At 55.1% G+C, this 22033-nt stretch overlaps 1 protein-coding gene across 4 annotated transcripts in view; it reads right to left on the bottom strand.

The window, feature by feature from the left end:
* Positions 1-1375: 1375 nt before the first annotated feature.
* Positions 1376-22033, bottom strand: part of TTC7B (tetratricopeptide repeat domain 7B) — a gene marked incomplete at both ends in the record, with an annotated part of 220263 nt that continues 199605 nt past the window's right edge. For all 4 annotated transcript variants that reach the window (XM_084240964.1, XM_084240962.1, XM_084240963.1 and 1 more), the window contains one exon: positions 1376-1597. In XM_084240964.1, the coding sequence (XP_084097090.1) occupies positions 1376-1597 (222 nt within the window). The remainder of the gene's footprint in view (positions 1598-22033) is intronic.

Genomic DNA, 22033 nt, shown 5'->3' with positions numbered 1-22033 from the left:
AACTCAGCTGCCCTCCCAACTGCCTTCCCAGTGAATCAGGGAGCGTGTGCCCAGCCTGCGTGGAGGCCTCGAGACCACAGGGTAGCTTAGTTCAGAACTTAGCCTCCCCCGACAATTCCTAGGGTCCTGGTCAGTGGGGCCGCCTGATAGCTGCTCAGTTTAGCAGCCCCGGGAGATCAGAGGCTGCCCCAGGTTCCCGCTGGATCTGGGTCTTTACCATTGCCGGTTGGATTCAGTCTGTAGCTTCATATTTGACCTCACTCTACGTCCTTCCCACATGGTGGTAGAAGGAAGGTACTGCAATTCCAGCCTCACCCTTCTGGTTTAAGTCCCTCAGAGAGAACTTTCTTTGCAGTTCCCACTGATTGGGTCCCCTCAGGTCTCCTGCTGATTTCTGGTTCTCTGTGGTTAGCGAGTACTACATGTTCACTGGCCAGGTCTGTCACACACTCCAATCCTCGACCACACAGAGTTGGGAAAGGTGAATTCCCAAACTAAAGTCAGGGCTGGGCCTCCTAGTGCCACAGGCTGGCCCATTCAGAGCAGCCCCAGTGGCAGACGGCCACGTAGCCCAGACTGAATCTTAACCTCTCTTGGGTCTGTGGGCTTTCCCGAATGACACAGGCCAGGGAGGGGTCCATTTAAAAATCATTTTATTATTAACATCATCTTCCCATTTAGCCAAGTGTCTGTCATGTATAAGGAATGTCGGTAAATATTCCATTTGAAGCTTCTTTGTACATATTTCCATCGATAAATAAACTCTGAATTCACATAAAAAAGTTAAACTTAAATAACTCATATTTCCTTCTCTTGTAACAGGCATATATTGGTAAAATATAAATATTCTTGGACTCAGGCTTTGTTCTAAGTGAGGACAGTAATTCATCACATGATACAATTATTGACAACAAAACCAAGAATCTGTCAGCTGGTGTCCTGGCGTGGACTAGTACTGAGGTGGGAAACGAAGGTTCACATTTGGTTTCTGGGCCACGGGTGGGGCAGGAGTGGTGATGGGGAGAGAACAGTTTTCTTTACAGCTCTGATAAAAATAATCTGTTCTGTCACTGAATTTTAACTTTGAATATAATCTTCTACGTTTGCTGATTAATTCCATAATCATTGTACTTAAAACTCAGATGTCAACTAACAAAATATGGCACATAATCCATTTTGAACAATGTAGGTAGATTCAAAAACTCAGTGGGTTGGCGGAAATGACGTGAGGAGAGCGGTGACGGGGTGTTTGGTTGGCAGGCAGCAGCGGTCACCAGCACGGGCGTCCGTGGCCTCGGGGCGGCGGGCCTGGCCCCCGGGGCGCCCGCGGCGGGGCCTCCTCCGCCTGAGGGGCAGTGAGGCTGGCGGTGCCCGCTCAGAGCACGCGGGGAATGATGGTGAAGGGCACGGCGGGGCTGCTGGCCTCCAGCTCCAAGGCCGTGAGGAAGCACTCCGTGGCCGCCGCGTCGTTGCCCTGAGCTTGGAGGACCTCGCCCAGCCCATTCCAGACCTCGTGGGCCGTCGAGTTCACCTGCACTGCGTCCCGGAGGATCTTCTCCGCCAGGCTGTAGCGACCCAGCTGATGGAGGATCAGGGCCTGCAGTGTGGGAGAGACAGAGAGGCAGATGGACAGTCGGACACAGCTAAAGCTGGGGCTTCCTATTTGTCCCGGAGCTTCAGGAAGCTCCTTGGAGGGAGGCATGGGGCTGGGCACGCAGGAAAGACAAGAGTTCAAGTTCTTCTTGTACTGGGTAGCAGTTCAAAAATAGTCACTTGAACCACATGAAATTGCCAGCCGTCAGTCATTTGTGAATGATAAAAATGGCAATTTCCACTGGTTCCCAGAATACTTAACACCTCAGAGGGAGGCAGGGGAACCCCAGTCTGCACGGACCCAGGGGCTAGTCCCACGTCCCGCTGACCCCTGCTGCTGCTCGGAAGAGCATCTTATCTTTGCCTTTTGACCTAATGTCTTTGGTGGCGTTGTTGTAATGATCAGAACAGACTTTAAATTGCTCACAGGCCCCCCATCCTCACCAAACCCGCTCTCTCATTGTCCCCCTCTCGATGTCCCCACCTTACCCAGGCTCAGCCACCATTTTACAAGGTTTTCATCAGGGTGTGTGTGTTGGTCTCCAGGATCTTATCATCAGCAGGTTTCTAAGGTGACACCACTGCTGGTGTCTGTGCTCCTCCAGCCAATGGACACGCTCTCCCCTTGCTGGGGACACTGGGCGGGACCCTCTCTCTGTGCTCTCCTATGTCACACTGCAGTGAACCTCTCTCCAGATAGCACCTCTTCACTGTCTTTGGTCAGGGAGCTTCAAATTTTTTTTTTTTTACAGCCCTGGAGACCTCTGTCTAAACAGAATCTCACTGAGGACACCCACATATTCTGGGTATAAACAGATAAAAGGGAGCAGCTGAGGGCAGGGCCCAGGGGGAGGCACCAAGTTCCCTATGGGCTCCTCACACGTCTCACCCCCATCTCAGGCTCAGTGGAACCTGCCTGACAACCATTTGGAATTTCATCCTTTTGGGCAAACTCCCCCAAAGCGGTGGTGTTGGGTCAGAGGACATGAGGCTTTTTTAAGGCCCACCGAATAGTTTGCAAGTTATATCCCTAAAGGGCTATGTCACTTAATGGGCCATCAGTGGTTTCAGCGGCCCCCACTATCAGTCTTTGTTTTTGCTAATTTCATAAACACAGAATGTCCCTCCTTGATGAAACCTGTCTCTTTAATAACAAGCAAGGTTGACTATTTCCCAAGCCCTTGTCTATGAGCCTTAAGAAGTTTTTAGCTTTTTACACTGAATTCCTTGATCTTTCATTATTTTAATAAAACTTCCTCATCATTCCTTCAAGGCATGGATTTCTCAGTCCATCAAGATTTTTGATCACACACCGGCTTTTTCTGAGTGGCCCTGCCAGGAGGGGAGACACGTACTGTGTGTCTGGCAAATGGCTGATTCGAGACAAGTCACCTGGCGAGCCAGACAGAGGCCTCCTGTGTGGCTTGGCTGCAGCTGGAGACAACAATGCCAGTCCTGTCAGGCTCGGCTGCGGGGCTGCTCGTGCTGCTTTTGTCCTCTTCCTGGAGTGTTTTCTCTCAACAGACCCCACACTAGGCACTTGTGCTCGGCCACGTGTCCTGCTCACAGGAATCTGGACTGCAGGCCAGCCCAGGTCTGGCTGAGGCCAGAGCCTCCTCTGCTCTCCACCGGTTCTCTCTGCCTCTGTCTCTTTAAGGACAAGCCCAGAGCCCCTTAGGCACTAACCCAGTTAGTCTGAGCAATGCAAAAGGGGCTCCTCTGCCTCCTGCATCTTTGTCTTTGCTTTCCTTTCTCCAACCACTGACTGCTGACTTGGCTGCTCTTCCCTCCCCGCCAACCTTGGATATGATCAGGAGACGGCTCCTCTCCTTTTGCCAACAGGGCCCATGGTTTGCGAGTATCCTGTATAGTCACCCAAAGCCTGGCAGGGCCTCTGGCCTTTGTGCCTTTGTGTGGTGGCCCACGGGGTGGCTGTGATCTCAAGGTTTGGGATGGCCGCAGGTGCCGATAGACTAGGGGTCCGCTTAGCCAGAAATCGGACCAATGAGATGTGGCAACCCAGGAGGACAGGGGTTGGCACAGTGAGACCTGGAGGAGACCACCCTCAGCAGCAATTACCTGTCCTCCCCCTGCTGGAGCCAAGGACAGTTGTCCTTTGGTTTAGAAAGTGCAAGCTGCTGAATCTGGGTGTAACATGCTAAGGGGGCTCCTGGGTATATGACTGGGGGCAAGTCAACAAGCCCCCATAACACCAGCCGAGAACAAGGCATGGGCTAATCCAACCCATCACCCTCAGCAGTGGGTGTCTGGGAGCTGCTAGGGTTCTTGTGGGCTTGGAAATTTCCAGCCCATCCTTGGATTTATATTCCTAATGCAGGAACAGTTACCATTTCCAGATGACCTTGAAGCTTATCAAGCAATCTGGTTACTGGAATTAATTCCTAAAGCTGGAGCTGCTCAGGGAGACATCACAGACTGGCCAGGGGCTGCCAACTCAGGCTTCACAAGGGAGTGAAACATTGGCCTCTTCCCAGTGCCCAGGAAGCCAAAAGCAGCTCAGGAAGCAGCCACTGCCTGGTGCCAGCGCTGCTGGAAGGTTGGCCAGAGGTGGGCTGGGACTGAGCGTGTCTGGCTGTCTGGGGCCAGGTGCACACCCCACCAAGCGCCTCTGGGCTGCTGAGGGGCCTTCCTGGTCAATGCTGTGCTCTCACGCACTGAACCTTGACGGCCACTTCTACAAGCCTGGTTTCCTCTTCTCCTGGTTTCCTTTGAAGATCAAAGGCCTCACTCTGGAGGCTGGCATTGAACTCTTCCCCCCACCAGTTGGATCTAACTTTCTCCCAGGACGGACCTCTGAGCACAGACACAGCTGCAGGAGGTGGCCCAGTGCCCTCCGTCTCCCTACTCTAGACAGCTCAGGTGGGGCCCCTCTGGCGGCAGCTCTAGCCCATCTGCCCATGGCCCTGCCGACACCCCTTCCCCCAAGAGCGCAGGCCACACTGCCCCCTTAGGCAGCTCCTCAAAGGCACCTGCTCCCGCTCCCAGCCCTCAGGCTGGCAGGAGACAGAGATTGCCATTACTGACATACCTCCTACCATAATAACCCGTCCTCCGCTGTATCAAAATCAACAAACACCCACTGAGCGACTGCCCAGATCCCAGCCACGGGCGGGGACACAGAGGCAGGAAAGCAGGCCTGCTCTCCAAGCGCTCGGGGCGCAGTGAAAATCCTAACATGACCTCGTAGTTGCCACATGCCAGGAGGAGGGCTACAGAGGTCCTGGCAGGCAAGGCCACCTATGGCCATCACTACCCCTATGAGCTGGTGCCACTGCAGATAATGCCGGCTAGCCGGGCAGGCCTGCATGTGCTGGGAGTGAGCAGCCTGCGCTCTAACACCGGGCCCTCTTTCCTGCTGGGAGAGGATGTGCCAACAGGCCCCGCGTCCCCCATCCCTGCTGTTGCTGGAGTCGTGGCGATTAGGAGCCCACTGGGGCCGGCCCTCCGAGAAGGGTGGCATCACCGAAGAGGTAACTGGTTGGTCCCTTTCTTTAGACACAGATGAAGACAGCTTTCCAAGCTTGTAATTATTATAATCAGGTGTTTTGTGCAAATAAGATCTTGGTGATGCACCAAATTGGAAATAAGGGATTAAATTAAACCCGCTATTTCAAATGAGTCAAAATGGACTTGGCTAGTTTGAGGACAATTAGTATCTTCCACAGCCTTTTTGTTTGTGTGTGCATGATAATTGCTGCCCAAAGACTAAATATATTGCCACCTGCCCAGGGTGCCCTCGCAGGAGCCCTGGGCAGCACAAGTGCCCAAGGCTTCAAGCTGTAGCCTGGCTCAGGGGAACACAGGCAGCTCCAGTTCAGGCCGCTCGCCAGGCTGCAGGACAACTCCCCCTCCAGATTTTGGGCCTCCCCAGAGTGCTCCGCCCTTTGCTGGACTCACGGCATGTCAAGGACCACTGCATTGTCCCTCTGGGAACACAGACACAGGGAGAGAAAGCAAGAAAACATCCCTGCAAGAAAGCTCCCTCCCCAGAGCCACCGCTGCAAAGGCATCACGTGGCTCTGCTCTGCTGGGGGCTCAAGTGGCCTCTCTGTGACTCTGTTGCTTTCCCTCAGGCATAAAGCCTTGGAAATAGAACATTCAGCACAGACTGGAGAGGAACAACTCTCGTGCTTTCCATGCCAGGGCATGACTGATGATGGTTCAGACGCCACCCCGCGGGCACTGCTCTCAGCTTTTCAGCAGAGCAGTGAGCTGCCCTTGCTGGCCAGAGTAGGCTTGGGTTTTGCAGAGGTTGCAGGGCCCCATTGAGCCCGGGGGATGGGAGAGTGTCTGGCATCAGGATCTTTCTACCCATCCTGACACTCCACCATCGCACCACTGGGGATGTGGGTGTAGGGGGCTTAGGGCAGCATGGGCAGGAGGTGCCTCCAAAACAAGAATGAATCTGGGAGGACAAAAAAAATGTATCCACCGGCTGTTCATTTTTAGTGTGCAAGGGATTACAACCAGCGAGCTGTCTGTTGCAGATTGCAAAGTGCTTTCATAACTGTCCTAGGCTAGGAACGGCAGTAGCTCGGTCTTGGCTCCCCCACTGGGCTTTGCTGTGAGTGGCTGGAGAGCAGGCTGGGTGAGTGATGGTCATCTCTGCACTGACAGGCCTGGTGCCAAGCAGGTGGGCAGTAATCAGGGCAGAAGGAATAAAGGAGATAAAGGAGCAGACATTGAATAGCTGAATAGCCACTGTTGACTGAATTTCAGTCTGACCAGCCCAAAGCCTGCGCTCCTGCCCACCCAGTATGCCTCAGAGAAGGTGGATTTTCCCAGCACCCTGAGCCAGGGGGCTCAGGAGGAGAAGGGTGGCTGCTGGCCAGCGCTGCAGCTCTTCCTGGGGCCTGGCCTTCGTCTAAGCTGCTGGGGCCATGCCAGCTCTTGGACCTAGCTATGTCAGCCTTCCAGTGCTGGGATTCTAGTCTGGACACTGACGGCAGCTAAAGCGAGGCCTGTCACCCTAGCTTGTCACTGACTAGGACAATGTCAGAGCTGCCAAGCTGGCTGCAGCGGGAGCTGCGGCTGTGCTGGCCGGGTGTGGCAGGACGGGGGTTCAGCACACAGCAGCCTGAGGGGCAGGTGCGGTGTTCCTGCAGAGCCGGGCATGGAGTGTAGGAGCATGGGCCCTGGGCTCACTGAGCTGGGTTTGAGTGCCGGCTGCCCCAGACAGCTGCACTTGGACAGCTTCCTCTGGGCCTCAGGTGCTTTATGGGTAGAATGGGGGAAAATATCAACTCATCGGTGAGTCGTGAGGCCTAAGCGAGACTGTCAGACGGCGCTCAGCAAAGCAAGCCTTGGGGCCACCACCACCATCAGGATGGTGCTGTTGCCATCAGTAGTGATGGCTGGGGGAAGGGAGCCCACTCATCGGGGCTCTTCCCTGCCACCCCTATTTTTAGGGACCACCTGGTTGGCTTTGGCCTGGGCAGGACCCACGGGGTGGGCACTGGTTGAGAGGATGGGAGGATGGATGTGCAGGTGATGAGGGAGGCTGTGATGGTGGGGAAGAGAGAGGTGGGTGTGGCCTACTGCCAGGGCTTTTGACTAAGACACACCCAAAGTTTCTGCCCTCAGTTTATCCCCCTTCCACATCCCTGCCTTCTAGGCCATGAGCAATCTGCTGCGCAGGGGAGGGAGGCAGCCCCGTGGGAGAAGGGGAAACACAAGCCTCCCAGCACCCTCGAGTCGCTCCTCCCTAAGGACGCAGGCCATCAGAGACAAGGGGGTGGTGACGGTGTTCTCAAAAATATTTTTCTTTAAATCAGAAATAAACAGACGGCAAACCGTGCCATTCTCTGAAGACCACAGGAGACAAGCTCTTTGAAAGCGTTTCCTCGGGGCAGCTACTGGACTGCACAGAGCCAGGCCGCCCCCTGCTTCCCTGCGCAACCCCCCCCCCCCACTTTCTCCTCTGGAGAGCATCAAAGGCACTGTTGGTTCTGAGTACCAGCATTTTGTGGGCGCAGCTGAGGGGGTAGTACTGAGCCCCACCCTGCTTTCCAACAATGCCTTGAAAAGGAACTGCAGGCAGGCGAGGGTGGGGGCCATGCCGGCTTTTCCACCTGGATTCCAGCGGCTGGGGGGTGGGGGGTGGGCCTGGGCTCCGTTGGGCTCTGTGCTGTGTTTCACTTCTGTTTGTTTTGAGTGCTTAGGAATTGCATCGGCCTGCCAGGGGGCCCAGCGTGTGTTGGGCCACTGGCGCCAGCCTGGGAAGGCAGGAGCTTCAGAAGAGCGGGTCCCAGGGGTTCCAGCTGCTGTGTCACCCACAGCCCTAGCCCCTGCACACCTTTGCCCACTGAGCTCCAGAGAAGGAGGGACTCACATTTCCACTCAGTCCCTTCTCTGGGTTAGTCCAAAGTGAGTCAAGAACCTAGAGAAAGGCCTTCAGGGAACAGCAGATGAGAGTTTCGTTTTAGCCTTTTTCCCTCAGTTTCCCCAAGGCCAAGGCCAGCCATTCCTGCCGAGCTTGTGCCCAGTGAAGCAACTGGCAGTGGAGCTGTCACCCAGGGGTTCCCAAGCCCCACCCACCCGTCCTCCAGTGGAGACAGCGAGTTCACAAGGTCGCTGAGCCACAGAGGGCGGCCGAGGCTCTGTGCTGGGAAGCTGGACGGAAGGTCACGAAGGGGAGAGGGGAGGAGAGGCAGGAAAGACCTGGGGAGGGGCCTGTTCTGGGACAGGCGATATTTCAGAGTGGGGTATTTTTGACCAAGGTCAGCTGGGTGGAGGAGAGGTGCCGCGGGGCTGCGGCCAGGCCTCTCCATGGACGGGGTGCTGCAAGCGGGCATGACAGGAAATCTTCCTCTGCCCCAGTCCCCTATTCCAGTGTCAGAACCAAAATGCCAGGGGCTCCTTCCCTCACTCTCCAAGTTAACTAAACCAAGTGTCCCACATCCTTGGGCAGAAGTGGGGTGCAGCAACAAGGGAGAAGCCCTGGGGTGAGGAACCAGAGAAGGGGGAGCAGTGGCTCTACTCAGGGAAGTGGGGCTGGCACCAAATGCACACCCTGGGAGGCTTGAGGCATCATCATGTGAGTCGGTGCAGAATGCTCCAGAAGGGAGGAGGCACAGACCCCCAGCCACTCCCTATCCACCCCAAGGGCCAGCCCAAACCTTTGTCCTCTCCACCTTTGTTCAGCTGCTGGGCCCTGTGCTCCCAGGGCGCCCTTTCCAGGTCAGGTATTTTGAGGAAATGTGCCTTCTGGGGACCAGGCCTTTGCAGTTACTGAACTCAACTCAGAAGGAAGCAGAGCCCATTTTTTCAAAAACCTTGTTTCTTAACCAACCATGGAAGCAGAAATCCTCAGGGTCAGGAGGGGGGCTTGGGACACAAGCACCTCTCCCTCCTGCCTCTCCCTCCTGCTAGCCCCCTGCAGTGACTGGGAGCGTCCCACATCCTGGGAAGCCCAGGGGAGCCCCCCACGCCTCGGGAAGCCCATACTATCAGCGGGCAGTTGGAAACTGTCAGGTTAAAAATGTGCAGCTCTAATTAGCCTTTTAATCCAATTCCTACTCTTTGATTCTGGTTGGGTCCTCTGGAGCCACACAGAAAAGTCCCCTCCTCTTTCTGCCTGACAGTCCTTCAGCATCTGAAGGCTTCCAGAACAGCACATAAGCACTCGCGCATGCACACACACACACACACACACACACACATGTGCTCACTGCAGGCCCTTACAGGGATGGCCGAGTTGGGCCCCCCCCCCCCCCATTAGATTCTGCTGCTTAATGAAGCATCAGGAGGGAGACCTTGCTAAGATTCAGAGGAAGAACTGCTGGGCCCCAGGAAAATGTGAGTAATGCTTTCCTTTTTTTATTTTTTTTTAAAGCATTGACTGGCAGAATCTGTTAAAGCTGCTTCCTCCCAGGATGGCTGGCATATTCTGAAGGAGCTTATTCTACAATTAGCAGAGTGACGGCTGTCAGGCAGTAAACACCGGCCGTGAGCAAGGGGCGGTCTGGCCATAAGCCAAAGGGCCTGTCCAGCCAAGTGGACTCCACAGACCTGGGCCTCTGGCCCCCAATCTTCCTCTGGCTTAATTTATTGAAACCTGGGTGCTTTGGCTTTGGTGGTTTTTAAGAGAATAATCACTTTAGATCAGGGCGACCCTCAGGGGAGGGGTCATAGCTGGCCTCCAGAAACCTCCAAGCACCAGACACATGGCCTGTCTCTCCACAGAGCCGTCCAGGGCTCAGAGATAGCAGACAGGGTGTTCCCCGGAAGCAGAAGAGGGGCCCTGAGCTCACAGAAGTGGGCAATTAGGAGCCCTGGCTGGGGTCTGTTCTCCCTGCTGCAACCAAAGTCATTTTCAGTTCTTTCCTTCCTTCTGCAAACTTCCACTGCACATCTGTGGTGTCCAGGCACAGGCTATCACCCTGGCCTATCAGAGAGCACCAGGCTCTGGGTTGGGGGCCCGGGGTGCTGTGGGTCCTGCCTCAGATGCAGAGCCCCGAGCTGGGCAGGGCTGTTTTTCACTGGTGGGGCTAGGTGTTAGGAACAGAGTGAGGCCTCATGGAAGGAACTTCCAGAAAAGAACACGATCCCCCACCCCCACCCTTCTGCTGTTTAAATCTCATGAGAAGGCTGAGGCTCAGCATTGGGGTGACTTGACCATAGTTACAGAGGAGCTATACCCCAAAATGGATCTGATGCCCCTTCCTCTAAAAACCACCCATGAATAGCCATCTGAACCCCATGTCCAGTTCTTCCTGGAGCCCCAGATGACAGAGAAACAAGGGGACTTCCCTGGAGAGGACCTGGCTTGAGGGCCAACTCAGGGGGAGGCCAACTGGGGTCATAGCACCAGGTTTCCCAAGAGTCAATGCAGGGCTTTGCCCTTAACAGGCTAGCAGGGTCTCTGGAGAGGGTGTTGGGTATTTAGAGGTGCTGTCTGGGTAGCTCGCTCTAGACCTGTCACTCACAGCTTGGCTGCCCAGGGTGGCTCCTCCTTGAGGCACAAGTTCTGAGGACGTGAGGTACCCACAGCTGCCTTCCCGTCAGCCTGCTTGGCCCCTGCCCACCCTTCCCTGTGGCAGCTGCCAGACTCCAAGGGAGCCAGACTATGGGCCCTCCAGGCTCTCCAGGGCCCTCCAGGGCCCTCCCAAGCACCTTGTTGGAGAGAGGCCGATGGGATCGCCCAAGTCTAACAGGGCTGGGAGGGTCCCTGCAGGCTGGGTTCACCGTCCTGCCTACTGTGTCAGTAGGTTGGCACAGTAATCTCTGCCAGAAGACAATGTTCAGGTAACAAGTCACCCCAGATCAGAGTTGGGGTACCCTGTGCCCTTAGCCGGCCCACCCTACCCACAATCCAGCTGTCTAGAATTGAGTCCTGGTACTTGTCCTTGGCAGTACTGGTGATTTCACTAATGAGGAAAGGCTGACTTTGCCTGAACATCCTTTTCTCCCCAGCACTGCCCCCACCCCCAGGAAGTGAATCAATGTTATCAGTGTCCCAAAGCCAGAGTGTCCCATAAGCTGCAGGCAGGGTCCTTGCAACCAAGGCGGGAGCGTGATGGGGATCACTGGTGTCTGGGGTTGGGTGAGCTCCCCACCAGCAGCAGCCTGAGGAGATACTCATAAATCAGCAGAAATGCCAGCGCCTCCAGCTGTGCGGTGCCTTGACCTCCTGAGCAAACGTCCTACTGAGCAAGACCAAGCGACACCTAAGGACCTCTGTTTTGCAACCATCCCAGGCCAGGTAGGTTCACCGTTGGTTCTAACAGTTTAAAAGAGAATTTTGGTGCCCTTGGTGGTGTCATCTTCACAGGCTTTAAAGAGTGAGCAGGGGAAACAAGCCAGCAGGGAGACAGCAACATGAACCCCCCCTACCCCTGGGTGACGCCGCCTTTTTATCCCCTTCCTCCTAGGCTCAGGTGTGCACACTTGCATAGGCATATGCCCTGCCCAGGTGTCCACATCAGGCACATGTGCCCCACACCCACACGCCCTCTGCATTAACACGGTCAAGGCCGTGGTAGCCACAGGTGGTAGCCACAGAGGCTAGTGGGTAAACAGCCTGATTAACTCATGTACCCTACACCCTCCATGAGAAGGAACCTCAGGTCCCCCACCATAGTGCAACTCAGCTTTGTGCAAAGGGTAAAGTAAGGACAGGTGGAAGCTTTGGGGTGTCCACCACGCCCGAGACAGCACTTGGTGACATTCTAGATGAATCTCCAGCCTCACTGCCTGCTCATTGTAGCTACAATGAGTTCAGTATGGAGGCTTGGCGTGAACATGAAGATTAGCTACTAGCTCTTAGGAAACAAAGCCTTGATTTTGACCTGGTGCCGAGCCACCTGCCACAGCCCGGCCAGAGCACCCATGGGTGCTAACATAGCTCCTGGGCTCTTACTTTTCCACCGGTAATGGGCAAGAGACTCCTGTTGACTTATTTATACATCTCCCTGGTTGACTTATTTATTTATTTTTATCCACCTTCCCCCGACAACCCGCTGGAACAACAGCATGGGGCAGCCGGAAAGTCATCGCTTCCCTTGCGAGCAAAGTTTGCTGCTAATTACCAGCTAATCACCCCCCAGAGGCTGGCACAGTCGCCTACCCTCAGGGGAGGGAGCGCTGGGTGTGTTTGGAAAACCGAGTTCACTCCAGGCCTGTGCTATGACCTGGGCCCCTCTGAGGGAGCAGCCTGCCTGGGGGCCTTGGGGCCACTCTTCAGAAGCCCAGAGCTCTGTGGGGGAGTGAAGATTTCTCCATGGCCAGAAGACAATTCTCACGTGTCCGTTGCAGAGCTGAGCTGCTGGACTTCCTGAGCACCCTGCAGGCCAGGAGTGGGGGAGTCGTGGGAGCCCCAGCCCTACTCCTGAGGGCCAAGGCTGGGATCCCACCCCGTCAGTGCCAGATTCTCATCTGGTCTGTTTCAGCCTGTCCTCAGATGGGGCAGGACAGGTGGTGGGGGTGTCATGCCTTTGGGTGGGGTGTCACTGTACTTAGGTCTGAATTTATCATGCAACACTGAGAGAAAAAGCCTCTCATTTCTAGCGAGAAGTCCTTGTAAAACACTTGCCTGCTACATACAGTGGGTATCTGTTCTTTTAGGACTTCAGCCTGAATTGGAAGAACGGGCAGAAAACACTACAGGGCTGACTCCTCCAGGCAGTGGAGACGCCTACCATGTACCAGCAAGGGGAGCGGGGCGGTGGCTGATGTGGCAGGAAGGGCTTCCCGGAGGCAGAGAGGCTGCAGCTGGACACGACAGAGCTGCCGGGCCACTCACCCCAGGGGCCGGCAGCACAGGGGGAGAGAAGCGGACCCTGCTCTGACCCTGCTTGGAGGTAGCTGAGCTGGAGTCTGGGGGGCCACCCAGCCTGGACACACTTCTGCCCAGTGTGGTACAGTGACAAAGGCCATCCTGTGCCCCTTGGGAGGTGGGTCCAGCTGTCCCTGCAGGCCTCCTAGGGGCAGGCTCTGTGGGTTTCATGGGGAACGCCAGCTACCCAAGCCACTGCCAGGATGACCTGAAGACACGGAGCTCCAGCTGTTGGGTCTAAAACTGGCCCCCCCCCAAGGCTGACCCCCATGCCCCCCCTGGTGCTCAGTGCCTGGCTGGAGAGGAACAGTGACGCAGAGGTGACACAGAGGTTGGTGAGTCACGACCTGTCCCATGGGATGTGGTCATTTCGGCCAGCACCTCCCCCTGCCCTGCCGGGGTCTGGCATGCACTATTTTTCCATTTTGAAACAGGAACAAACAGAAATGATAAGACACTTTCTGATGAAGAGAGGGCTAGAATTGATAAGCCTTGGAAAAAAATGTTTCCACAAACAAGAGAACTCAAAATGTGGAAGGCGGGCAGGAAGGCAGTGGGGGCAACGCTGGACCCTGGCCTGCCCGCGGCTCCCCGCCCCGCCCGGCACCCCAGAGCACAGCAAGCAGAGGAGAGCTGCCACCTGGCGAGGGAGAGAAACAGGTGGTCTGCTGAGAAGTGGGGACTTTTACCCTTTCTTTTTCAACTTGCTCCCTGGAACCCCCAGATCTTGTCTCTGTTGGAAAGAAGCCAGGCTGGGGCGGGGAGCAGCGGCCATAGGGGTGCTGCGTGGCGGCCGCAGAAGCAGAGCAGACTCAGCGCAGCTCTCTTCTCCCACACAGTTCTTGTGCCCGTTTCAGTGTGGAATAAATCAGCATCAAGATCAGAGCCATTGCCTCAAAATCCCAGCCAGCAGCAGGCAAGTGTGTGAGGGTTTGGCTCACCTGAGCAGGGGCCTGGGAGCTTGCCTTTAATGGCTACAGATAACAAGGAGCATGTAGTGGGGGCCTGTGCAGGGAGGTCAAAATGTACCCCTGAGGGGCTTAAACAATGCGCAGGGTGACTGCGCATTGGAAGAGCAAATTAAAGTGACCACAAGTATGGCGCCTGTGCTTAAGTTTGAGGGACCCTCACACCACATGGAGCACAGGCACTTAAGTGGGGCTCTCGTGGTCCCAGGGGGCTGGGACAGCCAGGGGTGACCTGCCTGGTGGTGGCTCTGTCTGCCTGGGGAGCTGAGAGGAGCAGGTCTCAGCCGCTTATCACTCGGGCACCCCAGCTCTCCCACTGGGAAGCTTGGCTGAGAAGTGAGCCCTTTTCTCCAGGAATGTGGCAGGGGGAGACCTGATGTCCACCCTCCATGGCCTCTGGGGGCCTCTTCACTTCGCACTCATTTCCTGTGGCCAGTCTGTTTTGGGAGAAGGGAAGGCAGAGAACATCTACAGTTGCTAGGCCGGTTTAGGAGCCGGGCAAATGGCCAGACTGATCAACCCTCACACCAGGCCGGTTTGGGTGGTGCTGTCACTTCTGAGAGGTTAAAAGACATGTCCGAGGTCAGGCAAGTCATCAGTGGTGGAGGAGTTAGGATTTGAAAGTGGGTCATGGGGGAGCCCGAGATGAGCGAAGGAGGGCGCGGGCTCAGCAGTGCTGCAGGGGCACTGCCTGGCAGCACCCGTAGGAGGCCCTGGCACAAAGCAAGGAGGCGCAGGTGCTGTTGGTCCGGAAAGGTACGTGGTGCCATCGCTGAAGCACATGGCTATCCCGATGCTCGAGGGTGGCCAGAACAGAAACACCACCTTCTTCAGGACTGAGGACTCAGAAAGGGAGGAAAGAGCTCTCTCCTCCTCTCTCGGGAGCTGCCCGATGTGGGGCCGCTGGAAGCACCATTCCCACATCTGGGAAGATGGGGATGGGGGCTGTGTCTCTCCCATTTGGTCTCTAAAGGGTCATTCAGCAGCACAGCCTTCTGAGCCCGTTCCCTAAGGCCAATTTTCTTGTAAACTGGGTTGCATGCCTTGTCCTGCTGGCTGGTGGGCGTGCGGGCAACGGTGCCGGTGTGGCGGCAGTGGGTGGCCGGAGGGTGCTGCTGTCGGCAAAAAGGATGAGGCTGTAGCCAGCTTCCTTTAATCATTCCAAAGGCAGAAGCAAATTTGTCACCTTTGTGTAAGATGCCAGGCAGCAGGTAAAGAATTTAACAGCTTGTGGGAGTTCTAATTAGAGCGCCAATTATAACTCGATTGACCTGCCTGGCTTTGAAGGGCCTGGAAAAACCATGTTGTCCTTAGAAAGAAGCAGATTTTGCTTCTGGTTTGTTCTGGAGCTCCCCCACAGGGACGGCTCATTGTGCTTTGGTCCAGCCCCATGCCCTGTCTGGACGCTGGCCACACGAAGCAGAACATGAGAGAGTTTAGGATGGATTTCTAGAGGGGAGGGGCCATTTTCTGCAATAGGCTTGCTTTGCTCCTTCATTTCTAAAGAAAGACAAGGCAGCAGATCCCCACAGGTTCCCCTGCAGGGGTGAGCCAGCAGTTTCTGCTTCACCTGAAGGATAAGGTGAGCCCTGCAACCTTGGATCTAATTAAGACTGACCCCCTGGCCAGGCCAGCTCCAGGCTGTGTGTGTGTGTGTGTGTGTGTCTCAAAGATTTCTTGCAGGAACAGTACCTGTTAATATGAACTTGGGGTCACCCACTGTCTGTAGGGAGAGAGACACCAGGCAAGAGAAGCAGGCTTCCCAGACATGAAAAGAGGGTGCTTTCCACTTCTAGGAACTAAGGGTGACCTTCCTTTTTAGACACTATGAAAGACCTGGTGTGTACATATGATCACATCTAATTCTCCCACAACCTGGGAGAAGCTGAAGCCCAGAGAAGCACGCGGCCCCAGCGCCTCGATGTGTCTCTAATTCAAGTCATGTCTATTCCTGAGGCTTATGAGAGTGATTCTGCTGGCGGAGACCCTTCCTCTGCATGTGGCTTCATGAAGATCACATAAGCTACCGCAGGCACGAGGTGGGGCACAGAGGGGTGCTGTGGAAAACAGAGGGTTGGTGAATCTGGAAGGGTCAGACGCAAATCCCAGCCATAGTTGGAAGTGGCCATGGGAAACTGCCAGTGATCAGAACCTGTTTCCTCATTAGTCCTGTTCCTTGAACCTCTGCATTTCCTATCACCTAAATTTAATGACCGCTAACACTGTTCATATTTTCGTCTATTTTGGGGGCAAGTAAATGACATGCATTGTGGCATTTCGCCCCTAAACACTTCAGCATGAATCTCTAAAAAATAAGATGCTTTCTTAGGGAAGACCCAGGCATGCCAGTCCTGCTTACTGTCAGGCATTACCTGGCCCACATTCCCACTTCCCCAGCGGTCTCCAAGAGCTGGCCTATCTGTCCTGAATTTGAACTCCACCCGACTCCCATCTGTGGAATGGTCACGCCTTCTCAGCCCCTGACCCCAGGACTGAGCCCCCTGACTTTTCTTGCACTTGGCTACATGTCAGTGTCTCTCCTTCTAGATTTTAGTACTTGAGGGAGGGGCAGGTTACAGCCTCAGGACCTGGTCCAGGTCCCACGCAACTTCCCTGTGCCATCGCATTTAATCCTTGCAGAATAAGTGACCAGTGACTGAGCAAAGGCTAAAGGCTAAGCTTGAGCAAGCCTGACATAGAACAGGCGCTCAAATACCCAGTCCTCGCCTTCCAGGCTCCCGCCAGGCTTCGCAAGCCTCCAGCATGACTAGCTAGTCGATTTCTGAAAGGCTTGAAAGGAAGTAATACTGGCAAGGGTATATAAGAGAGCGAGTGGAGGAGCGGGGGAGCAGCCTGAAATAGGGAAGATGGAGGGAAGTGAAAGAGGCGAAGTGACCCTAGGAAGGGGGTCTCTGCCAGGACCAAGTGGTCTGCAGGCCCGGGAAGCATGGCAGAGGGAATACCCACTAGGGAGCTCTCGGAGGACTTTCCAAAAGTTCTGCAAACTTTCCTGCACTGAATTGGGCTCATAAATCAATGAAGCTGGTGATCCATGGAGGCAGCTGCAAGAAGGGACGAGAAGGGATGCCGCACAGCCGGGACAGGCTAGGTGGGAGGAGAGGTGAAGAGCCTTCCCCTTAGGAGCAGAGAAGGGAGGTGCTCAGCTGAAGCTGCTGACTGCGAGGACAGAAGACAGACCTGGAGTCCTCTGCTCCCCAGAGGGGAGGACAAATTCCACTCCCCCTGCCCCAGCAAGGAGCAAGAGTCCTTTGGGGTCAGGGCCAGCTCTGGAGGAGTTTGGAGAGCTGATGCCTTTGACCCCCACTTCCAACTCAAGAAGGCCAGTGCTATGACCCCATTTCACAGATTGGAAAGCAGGCAAGAGACTTGCCAAACGAGGCAGCCAGGGCTCAGGGTGGGTCTGCCCTTGCTGCTTTGTGCCCTTGGCAACTCCATTTCCCTGTCTGGCCTCAGCTTCCCCAACTGTGAAAGGGTAGCTTAGGTCAGGAATGTCACTGGCTTCCTATATCTGCCACGCCTTCAACTCTCCAGTGTCAGGGCCAAGGCTTTCCTGTGCTACTTGTCTGGATTAGGCCCTCTTCCTTGATGTCAGTGCGGAACCTGGGAGAGCCTTCTCTTGGAGGATAGGGGGATGCCCAAGGGCTTCGGGCCGCAGAGTTAGAAGCTCAGTTTGAAGATCCAGACAACCTGGGCTCTGGCCGGGAGCACGCCTACGAGCAGGCAGTGGGCAGCCACTGGGAGCAGCACTGAAAGCCTGGGAGGCAACTCAGCCACTGAATGCCACTTTCTCGTGGCAGCAGCCACACCCTCTGGATGAGCTCAGAGGAAGCAGTGTGGGGGAGGAGGTTGCTGAGGAATCAGCTGAAGAGATGGCAGCAGGGCTCAAATCCAGGGAGGCTTGAAATAAGGAGACACAGAGAGCAGGGTCTGCGGACTCAGAACTACCCAGAAATGCGAACACTCAGGTGGGACAGCCTGAGCCCAGTCAGAAGCATTAGCTGGCATGGCAGGAAGGCCGTGGAATCTAAATGCCAAATTGTACAGGGCTATGGGGCAGAATATCTAAGAATAAATGGTTTGGATAGAGTATATCAGATTTTAAATAATTTTAGACCATAATTACTAACGAGGCACCGAGCTGCTCTGCCTGTAATTAGTCATCTAAGACTCCAAAACAGAAAATAGAAAGAAACACAGGATTAATTTTTTCCTTAAGCTGCAGCAAAGGAGCACCCGGTGACAGGGCTTACAGTGTGCAGCCTGCACTGGGCCGGTGCTGCTTCGGGTTTCGGTCCCTGGTGAGAGCAGGGGTGGCTCCCTGGCCAGCATCTAGAGTGTGCAGATGGAGCAAGGGTGCAAACAAGCAGAAAATGTGTGCTGAAAACACACCCGGATCAAGTGAAGCTGTTTTGGGGGGAGGTCTCTTGGGGAGGGGTCAGCAAGCAGGGCCATGAGCCACACCCAAGTCACATGGATCTAAGAGTTCTACATTCCCAGCAGACATTCCTTTTGCTCTAAGGAGGACACAGATGCCCCCAAACCGGGAAACGCTTTAAGCTAAAAATAGGAAATTTCAAAAGCTATGCGAAGCTATGCGAAGACATAGCTCGCATCATAAGAAAACTGTCAATTACCTGGATCATCCCCCAAATAACTGCCAATACTTGCCTGCCTGTGCTCAAATACCCTCCCTGCTGGGCTTACATTGGAGGCTCTGGCAGGCTCTTCTGCCAGCACCGCTGCTGCAGTCATCACCCGCCTCCCCATGATGGGGCAGGCACTGTTGAGCCTGCAGAGCGGTGGGGTCTCCCGATCTCCCACCAGAGGAGCCTGCCTCTGGCAGGAGGCATGTCACAGGGACCAGGCCGGGCTGCTCTCAGCCTGTGTCATACACTCTTTCCCTAGTGTTCCCAGGGCTGAGCTGTCTCATTCCAGGCTCACCTACAGCCAAGAGGCATTGACAGGGCGGGTCTGATCTAAAGGAAAAAGGACTAGGTAGGAGAGGTCGGGGCACCAGGAAGGGGCGCTCTGGCAGTGGGCACCGTTGTCTGGCTCTGCACCCCTAGCCATCATCAGCCATGTCAACATGCCAAACTCGGGGCCCCAGGCCACCCCAGGTTAGCCATTTGACTTCCCTGCAGCTCTGTCTGCTTTAGGCCTTGGGATGCACCCAATTTAGGGGCAGAGTGCCTCCGGGGAAGAGGGAGGGGAAGTGCACCCACGGGTGGTCTGACCAGGGAGGAACCAGTTCACCTCTGGTCTGAAGCTAGGTCTCTCACAGGCCTGGTTTCTCAGGCCCACCCCCACCCTGGTCATGGGTAGAGGCCCGTCTGCACAACAGCCCTGGTCCAGCCCAGGATGGCCTCCCCTCTGAGCCCACATAGAGGAGATACTTCTGGCCTCTACCTAAGAAAAAGTCGTGCAGACTAGGGCCCCACTCTTTCCCTGCCCCTCCCACTCCATGCCCCGGGCTGGGCTTGATAGATGCCCCAGAGCAGCACTCAAAAGCGAAAGGCCGTGTGTTGGGCCAGCCAAGTGCCACCATGTTGTCTTCAGTTCCTTCGACCACTGAAATTCCATCACGCTTGATGGAAAGTCACACCCACGGTCGGGTCGGCTCACCCGCGAGCAAGTGCCTCACTTGCTGTCAGAAGGTGCGAGGGGCTCCCCCCACAGCTGTGACCCCGTCCTGGAGATGACAGCAATGCTCACAGCTGTGTCCACAGAGCACCCCCCACGCAGACTGTGTCGATTCATTCAGCCTGCCCAATAATGCCGGGGGGTGGGGTTGGGTAGGGTGGGGTCCATGGTGGTCCCAGTTTTGCAGCTGATGGAAGTTCGGAGAAAGTATAGGACTTGTCTCAGGCTACAGAGCGGGCAGGTACAGAGCTAGGGCTGCCCCCAAGCAGACTGGCCCCAGTGCCACGTTCCTCACCTCTGGGCCACCCCACCCTTCAAGGCGGACTTGTAAATGAAACCACTGACACCATCCACTGCCAGCCCCAGTTCTGCTCCTAATTCACCATGTGACCTGGGACAGGTGACCAAGAGCAGTTTCCCTATCAGTAAAAAAGAACCCCTTCACTTCACCCCATGTTCCGAGACCAAACACATAAGCTGTGGCATATGAGGTTTAAAATTTCTTATTGGAGGTTATACTCGTGCCAAGTATTAATAATTCTCGATAAGGCCTCAGCTCTCAAAGCTCTCAAAACATGGTGTGTCCCATGAAGAGGGAGAGAAGGGAGCGAAGGGAGAGTGGAGAACAGAGATCTAAACGTGCAACCGAAGACCCACCTTTTCCTTTGTATGGTTCGTTCAAATCCCAATTACAGCTGTAATGACATCTGAGCAACGAACACAGCCAGCTCTTTGACGAGAACGATCAGCTATCAACTATCAACAGATGTGTGGGAGGTGGGTCCTAAGTATTTAAATCTTTCCTTCAAAGACAAGCATTTTTATCCTTAATTTTTAAAATGTTAAATCTTGGAAGTAAATGAAATACAAGTACTAGAAGAAAGCACCTTCTCACCTGACAGGTAAAGGTCTGTTACTTGCCAATCGTTCAATCTCGCGGGGAAGGAATGTGGATGTTCCGGACGAGGGCAACCCCTTTTGAAAAGATGGGCATTTGAAAGGTGTAGGGTAAGGGAAATGTCAGGCTTTTCTGCCCTCCCGCCATCAGGATAGATGATGGATCCTTGTGGTCCTGACTGCATGCCTGATGGTGGGCACCTGGAGTAGGGTCTGGGCATAGGTCGATGGGATTCACCTGGGCTGAGACTGAACTTTTTAGGGTGGCGTCACGGGGACGCCAGTAGAAGCAGAGACGCAGAGAAGAGAAGCAGTAGCAGCAGCGGCTGAGAGAAGGCCGGAAAGACCAGAGTGAAGACCTGCTGGGGGCCGGGAGGACTGCCAGCCTACCGGCCCCCCAGCACCCCTGCCTGCCGTGTACCTGGTAATCTAAATAAAAAACCTGTAAAAGCCACTGAGGACTCCGATTCCTCCTTTACCCGGTCTGCTGGGTATTAGAAAACCTGCACTGTGTCCATTCCTGCCCCTACAAAAGGCCAAGGGGACCTTGATTCTATTTAATCAGCTTAATTGCCCCTGGTCTTATCCAGACTGACGGCAAGGGTCAAAACCTTCTCTTCAGACCACTTTCTCCAAAGGGAAAGGGGAGAAGCCCTGATGTGTCCCCGGGCCCCGCCACACCACTTCCAAGGTCTTACACTTGACGTCACTCCACACTTGGGAAGTTTCAGCAACGATCTTGGAGAAAACCCTCTGAGGCAGCCTGATGCTGTCTTGACTGAACTAAAGGGTGTTGTCTGACAGAGTGCATAGATATGCGTTTGCTCCCAATGAAAGACCTGTTCTGTGTTAGACGACCCACGTGTGAGCCCTTCCAACCTCACGTGCCAGGTCATTGCTGAGGCCCCACCCTAGGCCCCCCAGAAGAGCGTAGAGGACTCGGCCACCTCTGTGGGCAGATGGCCAGGCCTAACCACCACCTCCACTGGTGGAGGGGGTGAAACTACCACCTCTCAGTCTCTAGAAACCCTCCTGGAAGGACTGTTGGCTTTCTGTCCCTTTCCAGGCCCCAGCCTTGTTAACGTCAACATTCCAGCGACTGATCTCTCAGTGCTTTCATTTCTCAGCATCAGCTCTGAAATCCCCGGTCTCTGCCACACTGGACTCGACTTAGGTGAGGCCCACTCCCCAGGGTGGCACGTCGCTGCTCTCGCTTCCCCATTGCTTGGGCTCACCACCTCCCCCTGGTTTTCTGGGCTCAGCTCTCTGCAATTCACAGACTTCTTCCAAAGTTGCCTTGGGCGCGTCTGCTCCCTCTGGGAATCTAGGTGACCCCACCATCTGCCTCTGTTCCACGCCATTTCTCAAGCTGTCCTGCAGGCGGGTGATGACCTGGGCATCCCCCTAGCTCTTTGAGCCCAGCGTCTCTCCCATGTTTCCCTTCCAGCCTGATGACGCCCCTCCAAGGAAGCTTCGTGGCTCCCTTCTGCATGGGTTGCTCTCCTGCAAGTGCCTGTCCCTTTTGTGGCCTCCATGCTCACACTATGCCCTCAGACCCACAGGCTGACATTACCAGTGGGCGAGCAGATGTCCCCGTTTGCAGAGCTTGTGCTGTCCT

This window comes from Talpa europaea, assembly GCF_964194135.1.
Source record: "Talpa europaea genome assembly, chromosome: 8".
NCBI lineage: Eukaryota > Metazoa > Chordata > Mammalia > Eulipotyphla > Talpidae > Talpa > Talpa europaea.
This window is presented reverse-complemented; position numbering and strand designations above follow the sequence as displayed.